The 19097-nt window shown below is 38.4% G+C and overlaps 1 protein-coding gene across 1 annotated transcript; it reads left to right on the forward strand.

Annotated features, from left to right (window-relative positions):
* The first annotated feature begins 10073 nt into the window (after nt 1-10073).
* On the forward strand, nt 10074-10454 carry LOC141594967 (uncharacterized). Its single transcript, XM_074414946.1, has one exon. It carries the CDS (start codon nt 10074-10076, stop codon nt 10452-10454), a length of 381 nt encoding a protein of 126 aa, XP_074271047.1.
* The last annotated feature ends 8643 nt before the right edge of the window (nt 10455-19097 follow it).

Here is a 19097-nt window from a genome sequence, read left to right on the forward strand (position 1 = left end):
TGGAGTTGGAGGAGGATGTGGTGGTGACGATGTTGGGATATGATGTGATGTTGTGATAAGGCCCAGGCGGGTTCTGCAGGACTTGCCCTGGTGTCCTCAGCTGCGAGCTGGCAGATCGACTTCGGTCGATATATAGTCTACCGGGGATCGGTATGGCTGGGCGTTCCGGGGTATGAGATGTGTGTGATGAGTTGAGATGGAGATGGAGGTGGCGGAGTAACATGCATATCATATTTTATTGTTTTATTGTTTTCCCTACTCAACCTCGTGGTTGACCCTGTGTATTCGTGAACACCTGTGATGAACCATAATGGGGAGCAGATTTGACAGGTACTAAAGATTAGCTGACTTGGGAGCTATGGGGTGCGTGAGGACTTGGCCAATCTACCTAGAAGTTTAGACCACGTAGAAGAATTTATCACTTAATTTATTTTTCCGCTGCGAGTTGTATTTATCTTATATCAAGTTTAGTTGGATAAATTGAAATAACATGTAATTGTTAAGTTTTAAATTTAAAGTACTTTGGTATTGTTGTACTTTGTTATTCACTACCTCGGGAAACCGAGATGGTAACAGTCCGGTTTATTAGGGAATGTCTTGATAAAGGCTCCTTCATAAACCGGGGTGTTACAAAGTGGTATCAGAGCGAACGATCTTCAGGCCTAAACCAATGAACCCAATGAACGTAGGATGTGTCTAAATAAAATGAACCCCTGGGAATAAACTGTTAGGAGCTCACAGTGCGGTTAAGAAGGCGCCCTTAATACGTGCTCTTTTGCCCTCTCAGTTTTGAACCAGGTAACCCGAGAGAAATCGAGTGAATGGGTAGTTAGAAGGAAAACCTTGAATATAATCGAGTGGATGTACACCTTGAGACCCATATGTTCTAACCATTCTACAGGACAACGTTACGGTAAGTATTTTGTATGAATGATGATGTGATCATATGATGTTGTGGAAATGAGAAATAAATCTTCGTGTTCAGATTGATAATCAATGAAGTGTTGGAATGTGGTAATCGTGAATGTGAAAATAATTACGAATTATGATACTTACCTAGGTGGATGTTGAATGATGTGCTGATAGTACTATTATGCCTAATGATATGCGGTTATGTAATCCCAAAGCCATGCTAGTATAGTCTTGTGATAGTAATAAGAAACACTATTGAATTGCATGTTTCTAGTCATAGCAATCGTGATTAGATTTAAGGAGTAGATCGAGATGCAACGGGATTCTATGGGGTAGATATTACGAAGGTATACAGTGTGAGATTTAAGTTAGGATGAGTTAGTATAGATAGTGTGGTTGTAAGAGCTTGGAACATAGTAGATGAATGACCTAGTGCTGAAACACGTTTGTTTGATTTTACTCCCTAAGTGATCTTGCTGTCATTTCTTTTCTGTTAATCCCCTATGGATGAAAATTTTGTGAGAGATAGCCTCGTGAGTCAGTGTCCATTTGGCGTTGATTTCATGCTTATAGGATATACGGATTAGGAGTAATACATATTTTAGTGGGCTGTGGTCAGGAAGTTCCTGTGCAGTGATGTTTTGACCAATGATTTTGTAAAAATCCTCATTTAAATTGTATTGCTAATTTTTGCATAATTCCAACTCCATCGATCAGAAGATTCGCATATGTTTTCAAATTGTTAAGCCACGAAAATTCTTGATGTTTCTATATTAAATGGTACGTTTTGCAAACTGACCCAAGTTTCGAACCAATTGCCGTCACATACTTATTTGGAACAACTGAGTTGTAAAATGCTTTAAAAATGAAATTCTTGTGCTTTAGACATAATTCTTTTTCCCCTGTGTTTTTAACTCTCGGTATGTTATAAAAAGTAATCTAACTCAAGTATTCGTTGGACGGTTATTTATTTGTGATTTTCGAAAGTTACAACGTGAATCATGACTTGTAAAAATGTGCGTACTATGTGAGTTTTCATATAATTGTTTGGTTATTTCCTGAGCCTTATTAATGTGATCTTATAATGTTTTATATGATGATAGTAGCATGCATGTTCAGTAGTTATGTATCTTAACAGGCGATAAAAAATTAAATTCTAGTTGATAACATTGTTGGCATGATAGCGTGAGTAAAAAAAATTGGATAGCTTAAATTGATTCTTAATCAAGGGTGAAATATGTTATACGAGTCCAGTTGTTGCATATTTTATGTATGTTTGGCATGTTGTAATATCTCTAGTATTTTCATCATATGTGCATGGTGGTCGGATATATATAAATATAAAACTATGTTCTCATATCTTGGTAAAGTTGATGGCGTTAAAAGTTAATTTGATTGTTCTAATATACTCGCATGAATAATTATAATAATTATGTCTAAATGTTTACACATGGATGATAGTAATGAGTATGTCCAAATGTTCACACATGTAGGATGCATCTAAGTTCTAATGTCTTTCATATGAGTTGTGTGCCAATAGTTATATTTATTACTTTCATCACATTAAACTATTTCAGTTGGACCTAAAACTATAACATGATAATAAACAATGTTGTAATTCCTTATTGAATATGTTCGTTATTATATTGTCATAAAATGCTAAAGTGATTCTTGCAATTGTATGGGTGTGATATAAAGGAAACTGTTTGATATAACATGACAATTGGCATATCTATATTCTCGAGTCGTTACTATCAATTATAAAAAAAAAAAAAAAAAAAAAAAAAAAAAAAAAAAAAAAAAATTGTCATGATAACTATGTTGGCAATTATAATGGGATAACTCTTTTGATGATTCACATGATATGCATTGGTTTAAATGATAGTCATTATAGTTACATTTAGTTGAGCCTACGAGTTGCCTAATTATTCAATCATGCAAATCAGAGAAGTTGTTCGAGTGCTAATCTTTTATCATAGCTAGTGTTCTACAAAGTATATGATGGCAAATGTATATGTTTAAACTATTTATACAATATCTTTTGTTTTGCGGAGAATGAATTATACTAAGTTGCTGGACACAATTGAATGATATGGTTGCTAAAATGTGAAACATAGGGTGATATGGAAGTAATGTTGTCGTTGTCATAGATCATATGTAGTTACTTTTATTGGGAAACATGTTTTCAAAATTGATATCGTGCAAACAATTTTTCTTATAATTTAAAGTATGAATTATGGGTATGTTGTTAGATTGCTTAAATTCATCGACCTAATTCGTGACCTAAACCAGTGAGTGAGTAAAGGGTTGAATGGACGTGTCAATAAGGTCTTGTGATTGTGATAGATAGTAGTGGTAGATCTATTTCTGTGATATGTTTACAAATGTGAGAAGTTCTTAAATTGTTTTGTTGATTTTGCTCTCGCTTGTTCATAGTCTATAATTGATCATCAAATTTGTTAGTTGTGAAACCGTGTAAACCTTGGTTCTTTTCTTGTTATTCTTTAGTTTGATGTTGTGTTTTTAAGCTAGGCATAAGCTAGTAATAAATGTTACTTGTTGACAACCAGTTAATTCCATAATAGAACCTTGTTTCGACCTTAACGTTAATGCACAATCTGTTATCATATGTTCTTCCTGTCACATGTGGTTGATAATGATTTTGTTGCATATGTATATGAAAATTGAAAAGAGGTTACGAGGACGTAACCATGTGTCTAGTCGGGTAGGATTGTAAAATCTTAATGCTTAAATTGCACTTGTTGTAGATTGTAGTTTGATCAAGTTGATGTCTCGTTGTGGGGTACCTATGCAAAGGAGTTCTATATGTTTTGTTCCTACTTCTGTTAGTTGGTGGATGTGTAAAAAGAGAGTGTAGTTAAACTATTGATATTGAGTTTGAGATTGGCCACTAGTATTGAGCTGTGGGGGCCTTTGTGCCGAGTTACGTTTACGGTCCAGTGAGACCATGATTATTGAGTTACTTGAGTTCGAGATCAGAATTTAGATGCAGATGATTATTTAGTTGTTATACATTTGTGTTCTCAGGTAGTTATTAGTTGTAGTTAGTTGGGTTATGTGAAGATGAGTTAAACTTCGGGACGAAGTTTATTTTTAGGAGGCGCGAATGTAACATTTCGTGTCTCGTTATGTTTAATTGATGTGTCAAAAGTGTGTGTTAAGCGTGTTAGAAATACGTGACGTCCGTATGTATGATATACAATACCCTTTCGAGGTTGAGTACGGGAGCGAACTTCGGGACGAAGTTCATTTTAAGGGGGGAAGACTGTAATACCCCGTATTTTATTATCGATTGAGCGAGTTTTTATTATTTAATGGTAGCGTAAAGGTAATGAGTCGGATTCATGTTGTAAGATGAGTCGGGTTTATAGTTTTGGGTCAAGATGTCATAGCCCATTTACCCACTTACCCATTTACCTTTTACCACTCACCAAACCCTAAAACTAAACCCTAAATCTACCCTAAAACCTAATTCCCTTCATACCGTCATTTCTACACATCACCATCACCAACCTTTTTCTTTCACGCCTCACGCATTGTTTGACCAACGAACGCGCGCCGGTGAGTGTGGAGGGTGTAGGGTGCGCCGTGAGTCTAGGGAGGTCATTCTTGGTGGACGAGGGGGCGGATGGCCGGAATAGCACAGTCGACGGCCGTCATAGGTAAGGTTCTCTGTTTTTCATTTTGTCACGGTAGTTTGATCTGAGTTGTGCGTCGTTTAGGGGCTGTTATAGTAGTTGTCGGGGTGTGGGTTGTGTTCTTTGGTGGTGAGTCGAGTCGTGTGGTGGTGGGTTGAGTGGTTGTCGTTCTTGTTGGTGGTTGCGGTGGTGGTGATTAGGTGTCGGGTCCGAAATGCGGGTTTGTGTTGCATTTCGGACATAGGGTAATGGGGTGGCACCACCGTGGACTCGGGGGAGGTCGAATCGGTGGTGCCACGTGTGTCGGGGTCGCCTTTCAACGGTGGTGTCGGGGTGGTGGTTGGTAAGGAGGAGGGGTTGTGTCGTGGTGGCGGGGCGAGTTGAAAAGGGGGCTGGTTGTGGCGGCGGGGACGCAAGCGGGGGTGTTGGTGGTGGTGGTTCGACCACCGGCGTGGGTCGACCACGTTGGTGGTGGGGGGAGGTGACCAGGCCGGACACAGTGTCGGCCTGGTGGTCGGCGGTGAGGGTTGGTGGTTGTGGAGTGAGTAGTGACGGGTTGAAAGAGGGGGTGTTTGGGTGTCGGGTTGAGTCGTTGTTTTGGGTGATTTTGTTACGGTTTCTATTTTAGTAAGTCGGAGAATATGTATATTTCTAATATTTCTATTATTTACATTATTAGTTTTAGTTACTAAGTTAATATTAGGTAGCGGTGACGGAATAATGTATTTAAGTTTTGAGTCGGGTTGTTGATTTGTTCAATGTTTTGATTCGGGTTTTATTAATCGCATAATTCGTTTAACCCTTTAATTATCATTTTGGTTTAGTTCCGAGTTATTTACAATAAAATAATAATTAATCATAATTAATTATTTGGAGACGGGTTTAATAGAAAAGTTTCTATATCGGGAAAGCTACTATTTTTGGAAAGTTCTATCTTTAATAACTCTCTATTTTGGGAAGTTGGGTCAAATTCTAATCGGGTTATTTTTATCAGTTGGGCATAAGTTTGGTGTCGGGATTATATTTCGGGAAGCTTCTATTTTGGGAAATTCTATATTTAGTAGTTAGTAATAATAAATATTATAATTGTTTTAGGTGACGGATTCGTGATGGATCGATAATCAAATTCATTGCTTTATTTCGGACCGCTTAATCGCTTAATTGGATTTCTTTGGCACTTTGAGGTAGGGAAATACACTTGTCTTATTATCGTCGTTGTTGAGTTGTGTTGACTTGATTCCTGGTTGTTGACTTACGTTATGATTTATATACGGGAAGTGATTGACTGAATTATCGTATTGAGTATGATATCACAACATCGGGTAATCGGCATGACTTTGTGATTTATCGGTTCGAGTGATTTATATACATATTGCATTGCATTAATTCTTGTTGAGCATTTCATATGCATTGGAGTTGGAGGAGGATGTGGTGGTGACGATGTTGGGATATGATGTGATGTTGTGATAAGGCCCCGGGCGGGTTCTGCGGGACTTGCCTGGTGTCCTCATGCTTGAGTGGCGGATCGACCGGTCGATATATAGTCTACCGGGGATCGGTATGGTGGGCGTTCGGGGTATGAGATGTGTGTGATGAGTTGAGATGGAGATGGAGGTGGCGGAGTAACATGCATATCATATTTTATTGTTTTATTGTTTTCCCTACTCAACCTCGTGGTTGACCCTGTGTATTCGTGAACACCTGTGATGAACCATAATGGGGAGCAGATTTGACAGGTACTAAAGATTAGCTGACTTGGGAGCTATGGGGTGCGTGAGGACTTGGCCAATCTACCTAGAAGTTTAGACCACGTAGAAGAATTTATCACTTAATTTATTTTTCCGCTGCGAGTTGTATTTATCTTATATCAAGTTTAGTTGGATAAATTGAAATAACATGTAATTGTTAAGTTTTAAATTTAAAGTACTTTGGTATTGTTGTACTTTGTTATTCACTACCTCGGGAAACCGAGATGGTAACAGTCCGGTTTATTAGGGAATGTCTTGATAAAGGCTCCTTCATAAACCGGGGTGTTACACCTATGGTAACTGGGACAATATTGAGCAAGTCTCAATCTCCCTCCGAACCCCATGATGTTGAACGCATGAAGATGATCCCTTATGCTTCCGCTGTTGGATCAATCATGTACGCCATGATATGCACACGTCCTGATGTCTCGTATGCCTTGAGCATGACGAGAAGATATCAAGGAAATCCAGGTGAGAGTCACTGGATGGCCGTCAAGAATATCCTTAAGTACTTGAGAAGGACTAAGGATTCTATCTTAGTGTTTGGAGGAGACACCGAGCTCCGTGTTAATGGTTACACGGACTCAAGTTTCCAAACGGATAGATATGACATGAAATCACAAGTTGGTTTCGTTTTCATGCTCAATGGTGGTGTCGTTAGCTGGAGAAGCTTCAAGGAAGCTGTGACTACGGATTCAACAACGGAGGCTGAGTACATTGCAGCATCAGAAGCTGCCAAGGAAGCTGTGTGGATCAGGCAATTCACGGAAGGTCTAAGAGTAGTACCTACCGCCAATGATCCCATCACTCTCTATTGTGATAATAGGGGGACAATCTTCTAAGCTAAAGAGCCAAAGTCTAGTAATAGATCTAGACATGTACTTTGAAAATATCATGTAATTAGAGATTTCATTGAAAGAAAGGAAATTACGATATGTAAGGTTGGGACGGATGATAACATAGCTGATCCGCTCACCAAGCCTTTATCGCAGGCTAAGCATGATGGACATGTTGCGTCCATGGGACTTAAACGTGTACCAAGTTTGTGTTAGATTTTGAAATGAAATAAAAGTGTTGTTTTTGTTCATGTTCATAATCGCATTTGTCTTTTATCTTTTCTTTATACATTGTTACATCCAAACGGGTTGTAGTGACAAATTGAACCCCGTTAAAGTGAACACGGATTAACATAGTATTTGCCCATAGTCACTTGTATGAGGTGACGTCTTGAAGTGACTAGAGTGTGATGCGATTGATGGCAAGTTCAAATGCCATGAAGTCATGTGATATGACTAGTCGATCACATAGGCAGACTATTAGGAACACTTTGTCGGGCCTTATGACCGCTTATAGAGTTCTGGCAAATTTATATAGCCTGGTCGTGGCGAGAGCTACTATAGTATTCTAATGAGTCGATTATTTTGACTAAAGATTGTTCGCTTAAGATGGCACAGTTTCAGATTAACTTTGATATGTGTTACTACGACCTTCGTAAATGGGGTCAAATGGGCATATTTTGGGTTATGATGGCTGTGGCTAGTCGAAGGGAACAAGTGCAATAGGAATTGTCCACCCCTTGTCAGGGTTATAACAATATCTCAGGGCCGCTCGAGGAGTAATGAACTGGAAATGCGTGGCCACGCTCGGAAGGTATCCATGGTGGATAATTCCGGTCAATCAGTTGTTCTCCAGATCGAGGAAGCCATTCTCGATATGATCACTTGCAAGTACGACCTGAAAGACACCTTGCATTGAGTGGGAGATAGTAATAGGACAAGAGAATTGGTGACGCACACTTGTCGAAGACAAGTGGGAGATTGTTGGAATATGTGTCCTCCGACAATAATGCGATCACAACTGTCGATCATGATGATCACATGTTTAAGTCTCATTTTAAGAATACATGTGGGAATTAATATTTTACTGTCCACTGGTCCACACATATCGGTAATGATTGGCTGACTAGAGTTTGACATTACTGTCGTGCGACGGTGGTGATCAGTTGAACCCCTTAGGTCATACCTAAAGAGTAACACTCTTAATTGAATATTTAATTGGTCGTATGACGATACAAGTCAATTAAATTACTTAAAATTGACGGACGATTTTGGAAGTAATATTTACGTGTCTCGTTGTAATTTGATTAAATTAGACACGGTCTAAGTAATCGAATTGTTTTATTGCTTAGATGAAATTATTGTTTACGAAAACAATTGAAACTGAATGAATGATTTATTATAAATACAAGATGTTGTAAATTATAATTGGTAAAGCGTTTTGGTACAAGTAATTGTGAATTACTAAGTCAATTTTGTACATGACGTATTTTATTAATACGTTGATTTTTAATACGTTAAAAATACATGACAATTTCACATGACTTGTGACATGTGACAAATTGATAAATTGACAAAGATAAAATGGAATCCATTTTATCTAATATGGACCGAAATATGGAGGGAGTATGGTGTTTAAATTATGTTAAATTATTTAAGTGGAAACAACATGGTTACACTACCTACACCTAACCTTGCATGCCTATATTCTTGGTTAGAGAATCAAGCCCATGCATAGGGCACCCTCCACACCCACCGGTTTTCCCCCTCTATGAGAATCAAATGGGTTGTTTTTCATTATTCATTCATACTCTTCTAATTTCTAGTGTAAGAAATAGCCTTTCTCTCTAAAACATCTTAAGAAAAATAAAAGAGAGAAAAACTCCAAAATCCTCCTTACTCTTGGCCGAATACACAAGAGTTCCAACAATAGTTTTGGGTCAATTTTTAGTTAAATTAATATTGTTCTAGTATTAATAATATTAATTTTTAAGAGGTTATCTTGGGTATAATTCCTTGGGAGGGATTCTAAGCTTGAATCCTTTGTTCATCCAATATTAGGAAGCTCAAGAACAAGTGAGTAGGAGAACTCATTTGTGCCCATATATCCGAAATCTCTATGTAAGGAAAACGATTTCTTCTTTACCTTTATTTATGTTTGCATGCATAAGATCTAAATTAATTTTATGACTAAATTAATTGAAACATATATATCAATATGTAAAGTAATGAGATATAGATTTCTAACACTATGCTAGCCCAAACTGTTACAAAGAAGAAAGAGCAATTTACTATATTAGTAAAAAGTTCTTAGAATATGAAGTGAAATATACTCCACTTGAAAAGACATGCTTAGCTTTGGTTTGGGCCACAAAGAAGTTAGGGCACTACATGCTTAGCTACAGTGTTAGCATTTATTCAAAAATGGATCCAATCAAGTACTTGTTTGAAAAACCGGTACTAAATGGTAGAATGTCAAGATGGACCCTTATGCTCTTCGAATTTGACCTCAAATACGTACCCTTAAAAGCTATAAAAGGAAGGGTAGTGGCCGATTTCCTTGCCGAAAATCCAATTGAAGAAACCGAGGCAATCGACAGTTGGTCATTTCCCGATGAGAACGTAATCCCTATCGAAGATGACGTGTGGGGCCTGTATTTCGATGGAGCATCCAACTACATGGGATATGGAGTCGGAATTCTCCTCATTTCCCCAACAGGTGAACATGTGCCAGTCTCAATCAAATTGGACTTAGATGGCGGCAACAATGCCGCCGAATACGAACATGTTTGCTCGGTTTGTGTAGCGCTCTAGACCCGGACGTGAAACGACTTCTAGTGCACGGGGACTCATCTTTGGTAATCAATCAAGTAACCGAGTCCTGGAAAATCAAAAGTGAAAGTTTGGCTCCTTATCAAATGAGGATCGATGAATTGGAAATATTCTTTGATGATGTCAAATATGTTCATCTTCCGAAAGATGAAAATCAATTTGCCGATGCATTATCAAAATTGGCAGCCTTAATCAATATTCCCGAGCATATGGATAGTATGCCCATTTGTGTGGAAAGGAGATCCGCACCATCATATGTGAATGCAATCGACAATCCCGAGGAAAGTGAAACCGATCTTTGGTATACCGCCATCTTGAAATACAAAGAGACGAGAGAATACCCTTCAGACCTCGACACACGACGAAAGCGAGCCCTTCGAATGTTGGCAGCCCAATTTATCAAGACCGATGACGGGCAGTTATACAAAAAGACCGCCCAAGGAGTTTTTTTTGCGATGTATCGATAAATCAACTTCCGAGAAGGTTATGGAAGAAGTCCATGACGGAGAATGTGGGCCACACATGAACGCACACATGTTAGCCCAAAAAATCATGAGATTGGGTTACTATTGGACCACGATGGAAGCGGACTGTCGGAAATATGTTAGGCACTGTCATAATTGCAAAATTTTCGCGAATGTCCAACATGTACCTCTTTCGATGTTGTACACTATGACATCTCCCTGGCCATTTTCAACCTGGGGAATCGACATAATTGGAAAGGTAAACCCTTCCGGAACGGGAGGGAATTGCTACATTCTAGTTGCCATTGACTACTTCACGAAGTGGGTAGAAGCTAAATCCTATAAGGTTTTCAATGCAAAACAAGTAGCAAAGTTCATTCAAAATGACATTATTTGTCGATATGGAGTCCCACACGATTTCATAAGTGACCGTGGTACCCATTTTCAAGCTGAAACTGAACTTATACTTTGGAAGTATAAGATTAAACATCACAAATCATCACCTTATCGCCCACAGACAAATGGTGCGGTAGAAGCTGTCAACAAGACTGTTGCAACTATTCTAAGGAAAATGACCGATAATTATCGGGAATGGCCTGAAAAGATACCCTTTGCATTATGGGGGGTATAGGACTTCAATAAGGACAGCAACGGGGGCAACCCCATATTATTTGGTGTACGGGATGGAAGCGGTTCAACCAGTCGAGTATGAAATACCGTCTCTAAGAATCCTACTTGAAAGTGAGGTCCCAGAAGCGGATTGGGTCCAAGCCCGATATGATTCCCTAGTAATGCTCGATGAGTGCCGTTTAAATGCCTTATATCATGTACAACTCTACCAGAAGAGGAAAGAGAGGTCCTTTAACAAAAAGGTCAAACCCCGAGGAATCAAAGAAGGAGACTTGGTCTTGAAATCCGTGCGTGCATTGTTGTCGGTAGACCCGAGGGGTAAATTCAAACCAAATTGAGCCGGCCTATATTTGGTCAAGAAGATTTTGTCGGGAGGAGCCGTTCGATTGACAGATCTGGATGAGAACGACTTTGCAAACCCAACAAACTTAGATCAACATTAGAAGTACTACCCTTGAAAAGGGACCTCATTCTCAAATGTTATGAAATAATATTTGAAATTGCAATGCATTTAGAATAAATCATAAGTTGTCAGTATTTGCCGACACTGTATTAAATACTTTTGTAACCGGAACTATGGACTCGGTTTGATTCTGCGCAAGCAGATACGTAGGCAACTCTTGAAAAGAGTACAACCGAAACATCAATTTTGTAATACAAAAATGAATTTTTTTTTAATGCAGAAATTGGGAATTCTTAATGAATAATAGTTTTTTTATTTATTTCTAATTCTGGGCGAAGCCCATTACAACTTTTATTTCTGAGCGAAGCTCATCACATAAATGAGAAGGAAAACACACAACATAATATAAATAATAATAGTAAAATAGCCAAAACTAAGTCTTAAGCCTAGCTACAACCCGGGCCGTGCGGCCCATCACCAAGAGACGATGTCTCACCCATCTTCACTTTGGCACGTTTCGCCGGAGGACTCACATCTTCTTCCCGCGAGCCTAGTCGGTCTCTCACACTCAGTCGAGGGCCGAGCCTGTCAGCTAGTGTTGGCCCAATTGTGGTCGATGAACCTAATCTTTGCCAAACACTTGAAGTCTTAGGGTCAGTCTTAGAGTTCCCTCACCAGTCTCAGCTTCGGTCTCATCCAGAGTCGGAAAAATGTCCTTGAAATAGACCCTGTTCTCTAGTTCCTTTTGGCGATACTCCGAAGCTCGAACATCATCTTTCTGCAATTTCTTGCGAATCTCGAAGCATTTCTCAGTAGTCCATGCCGAATAAGAATTAGAAACCCATGTTGTCTCTGCGGGTTTGATCATAAGCCAAATGGTCCGTGAATGCCAAGCCCGCAACCAACTTTGACACTTAGAACGGCTAACATCAAAGATTGGGCCTCTAGCAGCCTCAATCTTAGGGACAATCTGTCGACGACCGAATTGCCGAAGTACTCGGTCCGGATAAATATAGGTCGAATGATCTAAGCCCAGTAGGATAATATACCTAGTCTTATCCATATCAGAGAGGCCCGTAAGAGAGTTCAAAGATAGCCATGGCAAAGTCCAACGAATATGGGACCCAGCTTCAATAGTTATCACATCATGCCAATAGCTTGCGGTCATACCAAATCCACATCTTGGTGTCTGAGAAGGAAAGCTACTCACTCGATACTTCTTTGAAGTTGGTTTATCAATCAATCCAAGCCTCTCGAAGAGCCAGGCCTGCCAAAAACCTGACATCAAAAAAAATGGAAAGCCCGCTGAAAAGAAAGGAGGCAGTGGCAAAAAAAAAGAAGAAAAAAAAAAAGCAAAAGAAAAACGGCAAAAAAAAAGAAGAGAAAAAAGCAAAAAAAAAAAACAGCAAAAAAAAAATGCCAAAAAAAAAAGAAAAAAGAGAAACAGAAAAATCAAACCTGAAGAATTCGGGTTGATCCAGTATATGGCAAGGCGGGATTGCGTTTCCGAGCATCCAATCCTCTTATGGTTTCAGCAAGAATAACCCAAGCTGGGTTTAAACCATTTCCCATTTGCTCAACAATCCAAATTAGACGGGCTTGACCCTGGCCCGATAAGTCATTCATGCTACCTTCAAAACAATAAAGGTGAAGCAAGATAAGCCCAAATGCCCGTCGTCGGTAAACAGTAGCGATTTCGGGATCATTAGTCTCCTTAAACTTGGAAGCTAAGGCAAGTAGGTTAACTCGCCCTCCATCAATGATATTGTCAACCTCAGAACGAGATAAGTTGAGGTAGTCACGGAATTTTGTTTCCCATCTTGGTAAGAAATACGGGATAACAGGCTGTTGAGAAGGTCTCCACCCTCCTAGAATGGTAAATTCCTTAGGAAGAGGGCAAATTTCCTCTTCGGAAAAGGTAAAGACATGATGGGTAGGATCCCATCTTTTCAAGCATTCATCTAAGAAGGCAATTTGAGGAGAAATTTGTCTAAAGACAAGGATTTGTTAAATTCCTATCTCCACAAGTATTTGGGTATCATGTTTTCTAAAATCATTAGCCCAACCCTTCATAATTCCAATTAGCGAACTCATGTTTGAGGAATTTTTTGTGAAAAAGATTGAGAAGAAAAGTTGCAAAAGTATGCAATTATGAAAGCCTTGATCCCCTTTATATAGGAAACAAGGGGATCCATTTATGGAAACTCCGAGAGTTACCATCCAAGGAGGCCGTGTAGGCCTCGGGCCCGGGTCGGGCGGGCCGCCGCCCCTCTTCCTCCTCGAGTCGCATGTTTTCGCGAGTTTTTCAATTTATGTTCGGGCGTCGAATCGTCCAATATACATTTTTCAACCTCAGTGAGTCAACATTTAAGTATAAGCTTGCACATTTTATGAGTCATAAGCACGAGCTAAGCCCATTTCAATTTCTTGAGTCGTGTCGGAGTCAAAATCTCATGTTCGACGATAGATCGGATCAATGACCCAACATTTTCAAAATTACAGGCCTAAGGCCTAAAATCGTTTTTCAAATATCGGTGATCCAAAAATATTTTTATCCCCAGCGGGTTACCAACTTTCAAATCTCGGGTCGACCGCCCGTACAAATCAATTCTTTTACAACTCCCCAACAGAGTTTCATTCAAACATTTCAAATATTTCAAATCATTCAATTTCAAGGATCTAAGATCCAATTACATGCTTTATATGATTGTTATTGCTGCATGTGCCTTTCCTAATATAGCAGGAAACATTTCAACTGGGGGCTCTAAAGCCGTGGGCTTTAGATACCTAATTCAAGAAAATCGAAAATCTCTGTCAACAACAGAAGCAACGGTTATCTTTTTGGAAATAAATCCGTTCACCGAGGCATACTAGCAAGAAATGTGTGCCCTTCAATGCCGAACTACGATTGCGGGTTTAATTCCATCACAAACGGATACGTAGGCGCCTGAGAATAAGGCTCAACCCACCATTTTTTCAAATATCAAGGTCGATGACAACCAATCAGAAGCGAGAGAAACAAATCCCCATAGAGTTCCAGGTATGATCTCTTCTTATGACTGACGAGCTTATATACGTGGTCTAATGGACCTTAAATGACCCGCAGAATCCTAAGGTCGTTGGACTTGGGGTATACTTTGACTAGCGCCTTGTCCAAGCCTCAGTCAAAGTGGGGGCTTTGTAGATACCCGTATCTGTCGATATTGGCATCTCTAGAAATCCCGACCAACACCCGATGATGATAGGATGACATGTACACAACTGTTCGACTTATTCAGTATTCCATGCTCATTTTTTATGTAGAATGGGCGTTATCGATGAGGAATTTATTTAATTTAAATGAAATTTAAATTAGTTTTCACATTTTAAATGAATTCATTTTATTTTGCATAAATTTGAATTTATTTACCCATATTTATTTATTTTTATTGAAAATAAAATAAATATTATTTTTCATCATTTAGTTTATTTTGATTTGAAAAATCATTTTAAATTGCATTTTAAATCTCGATTAGAAAAACTCGAGTTTCGTTACGATCTCTAGCTCGAAGCAGCTCGATTTGGAGCTTGATTCTGAGCTCATTTTGATCCGATTTTCAGAAAGATTTCTAACCCATTTTCATCTACAAAGAGTCTAGTGTTCAAATATCCTTGCTCGCAACCCAACCTACCATTTTTAGCCCACCTTATACCTCCCATCGACACAACACCCAAATCAAGCCCGAGCCTCGACCTTTGCTCACTTACGGTCGGATCGACCTACCCTGGGCCTCGAAGCTCGAGCTCGAACCAACACCTACCCAAAATAAACACTCAATCCTATCCACTGAGCCTTATCCAGTCAAAAATATCAGTCAAATACTACTCCTAATTCGTTGCCAAAACCGTGAATTACAACTTCTAAGAAGTTGTTATTCTTCCTTCCATAAATTCAATCCAAATCTTCCAAATATAGTAGGAAACCTATCTATAATATTAATAAGACTAATTAATATTACTTTAGGAGCTTTCAACTCCAAAAATAACCATAAAAAGCCTCCAAAATTTCGGACAACACAAACTGCCAAAAAAGAGTTTATTTCCCTTTCCTAATTTCAATCCAATCTTTCTTTAAGGTACAATATTTGTCGGTATCTTTTCCATACCTGATAAATTTATCTTTTAGGAATTTACAACTCATTAAAATAAGCTCGTAAATCTCATTCACATTGCTTATTCCAAACGTGTGAGAGTAAGACTTCCTTACTTTCCATAATTCAATCGATATCTTTTCTTTTGTTAACAGAATGTATCTGAATCTGGAAGGAGTTTTAAAAATTGGAAAATACTCTTTATTTTTTTGTGTGAACCGTCCAACCCACCTAAACCCTTCCCCAAGCAAGCCTTTCACTATAAATATGTTAGGTTCATGTACCTATTATTAGACTCCTCTAATAGTGAACTAATTAACTTGTTAATTATATGTTCTTTAGATCTAGTGCATGCATAACAAAATGAAAGATTTATAAGAAAAACAATGTCCCTTACATTGCTATATGGTTCGAAATATAGGGCACAAGTAAGGTCACCTTTCTTCACTTGTTCTTGAGCTTAATATGATGGATGATCTTCCAAGATCCCAAGTATAGAAATCCTCCTTAGATTGCACCCAAGGCTTACCCTTAAACTAGTATACTAATTAACTACATTATTATAATGGTATCCTTAAAATATATTCTAATATTGTTATTATTACTACACTAATAACCTTGTTTTAATATTAGAATGGATGAACAATTTATTGTGAATCTCCAAAAACTTGTTTAGAGAAAACTAGAGAGAAGAAGCATATTTTGCATGATTTGAATGAATTGATTGTTAGAAAAATGAGGACAAAAGTCCTCTTATGGAGAGGTGTGGCCGGTTGGGTAGGTGCAAAAAGAGCATCTCCCTTTTCTCTTTTTATCTTCACAAGAATAAGTAGTGTGGGATGTGTAAGAATAGGTCTATAGCTAGTTGTAGATAGGTATCTTCATACCATTTTATTAAATAAAATAAAACAACCAAAAATCCACTAACACACCCTCCATTTCGGTCCAACCTCCATAATATGGACTACCATTTTATTTTGTCAATTTGTCATTTGTCACACAATATGTCACATGTAATATGTTACATGTTATCAATTTATTTTAATGCATATTTATCACATAAATATCATTTTACAAATAAATTAAATTACATATAAGAAATTGACTAATGATACTTGATCATATAAATAAAATGGGTCATATAATTATAATCCAAAACATCTTGTAATTATAATTAACCATTCATTCTTATCTCTATTGTTTCTCAAACAATAATCAATTTAATAACAAAGCATTTTTATTACTAAAATAAATCTTATTTAATCCCACTATAATAAGATATCAATTTCTCTCTCACAAGTAAATTGTTCACTTTTAAGGAATTGATTACCTTGTATCATCATACAATTAACCAATTTATCCATTAAGGGAATTGTCCTTTAGGTGTGACCTTAAGGGATCAACTGACCACCACCGTCACACGACAGTAATGTCAAACTCTAGTCAGCCAATCATTACCGATTAATGACGATCAGTTGATTATATAATAAATCATCCCTCACGTATTCTTTATTTGAGAATTAAAAATGATATTTAAATCATGTGATCGCACTATTGTGGAGGACACGTTTCCCAACAATCTCCCACTTGTCCGAGACAAGTGTGCGTCAACAATTCTCTTGTCCTATTACAATCTCCCACTCAATGCAAGGTGTCTTGCAGGTCGTACTTACACTTGATCATATCTTGAGTGGTTTTCTCGATCTGGAGATTAACTGTTTGACCGGAATTATCTATCATAGATACCTTCCGAGCGTGGCCACGCATTTCTAGTTAACTACTCCTCGAGTGGCCTTGAGATTTCAAACAACCCTGACAAGGGGTGGACAATTCCTATCGCCCTATTCCCTTTGTTTAGCCACAATCCATCATAACCCAAAATATACCCAGTTTGACCTCATTTACGAAATCGTAGAGTATAAATCAAAGCTAATCAGAAGTTGTGCCAACTTGGGCGAATAGTCTCTAAAAGAATTGACTCATAAGAATACTATAGTAGCTCTTGCCACGACCAGGCTATATGAATTACCAGAACTCTATAAGCGGTCACTGCCCGATAGATTGTCCCTTACAGTCTGCCTATGTGATCGACTAGTCATCCCATATGACTCTATGGCACTTGAACTGGCCATCAATCGCATCACACTCTAGTCACTTCGATACGTCACCTCATATAAGTAACTAGGGGCGAATACCATGTCAATCCAGTTCACTTTAATGGGGTTCAATTTGTCTCTACAACCCATTCAGATACGACAAGGTAACGGGTGAGTTTAATGAAATTCAAACGATAAATGCGATTATCACATATGAATAATTAATACACTATTACTACTTCATATCCCATAATCTGTAGTGTATTATTAACACTAGTTTAGATGCAATTAAAAGCTTGGCAAGTGGATATACCCGATATCCATGTATTCCAACTTTTTCAATCGCTGTTTCCTTTTATTCAATGTCATCTCCAATGACATGAATTTATCTAAGTATATGTCTAGACTTCTTACTAGACTTGGGTTCTTTAACTTGAAAGATGCTCCCACTGTTATCACATAACTTGTGATAAAGTCATTTGTAGAGGGATTCACCCTTAATCCCCACGTTGACCATTTAATCACTATTTATTTAGATTCCTTTTGTAGAATTTGCAATGCTCGATACTAAAATACTTTTCTAAACTCTTACTCCTTAGTCAACAAGACACCCTAGGATTTCAACAAATCCCTTCCGGTTTGGAAACTAAAGTCTGTGCAACCCTTCAACACATTACTTAGTTTATCATCCAAACATTTGAACGAATCCATAGTTCTTCTCAAGAATCTCAAGAATGCTCTTCAAGGCTTTCACAAGCCATATCATGGGAATTATCCCTTTTATTGACTTATTATGCTCTCAGCCATATGTAACACCCCATACTCCAAGTGCCTTACCAGGACCACTCAGGTATAAGGATGCCACCATCTCGGTTACCCGAGGCATGATAACCATAAGACAATGAAGAAACATACTTAATTAAATAAGTTTAAGTGATTACATTACAAACCAATCAAGCAAAATACAACTGTTCTCAAACTATAAACCAACCGAAAGGAACTGTCCTAACAAAACACGGCGGAAGACTAAAGACTCGATATGTGATGACTCCATCCCACTAGATCCCACGCGTATCCAAGATATACCGCTAAGCAATCGCTCACCACCCCGAATGGATCACCACAGTTTTTAAAACATTTAAACGGGGTCGATACTAATCACATAACTCAATATACATCAACAATAAGATAAACAGACAATTGAATGTCACACACACACACACACCACCAACCAATTCCCATCATCTCAATACCGATCGTCCCTTTGGACCACGACCGCGATGGGGGACCGCAGCCTGTTCCCACCTAAGCCCCGCTCATCATACCGAGCGATAACCCTGTCCATTAATGTGCACATCCCCTTCCGTGGCGGGTTCCACGAAGGGCG

Source organism: Silene latifolia, chromosome 8 (genome assembly GCF_048544455.1).
Source record: "Silene latifolia isolate original U9 population chromosome 8, ASM4854445v1, whole genome shotgun sequence".
Classification (NCBI taxonomy): Eukaryota; Viridiplantae; Streptophyta; class Magnoliopsida; order Caryophyllales; family Caryophyllaceae; genus Silene; species Silene latifolia.

Excerpts from the sequence above, each read along its gene's own strand:
- LOC141594967 (XM_074414946.1), top strand. The coding sequence starts at position 10,074 with ATGAGGATCGATGAATTGGAAATATTCTTTGATGATGTCAAATATGTT.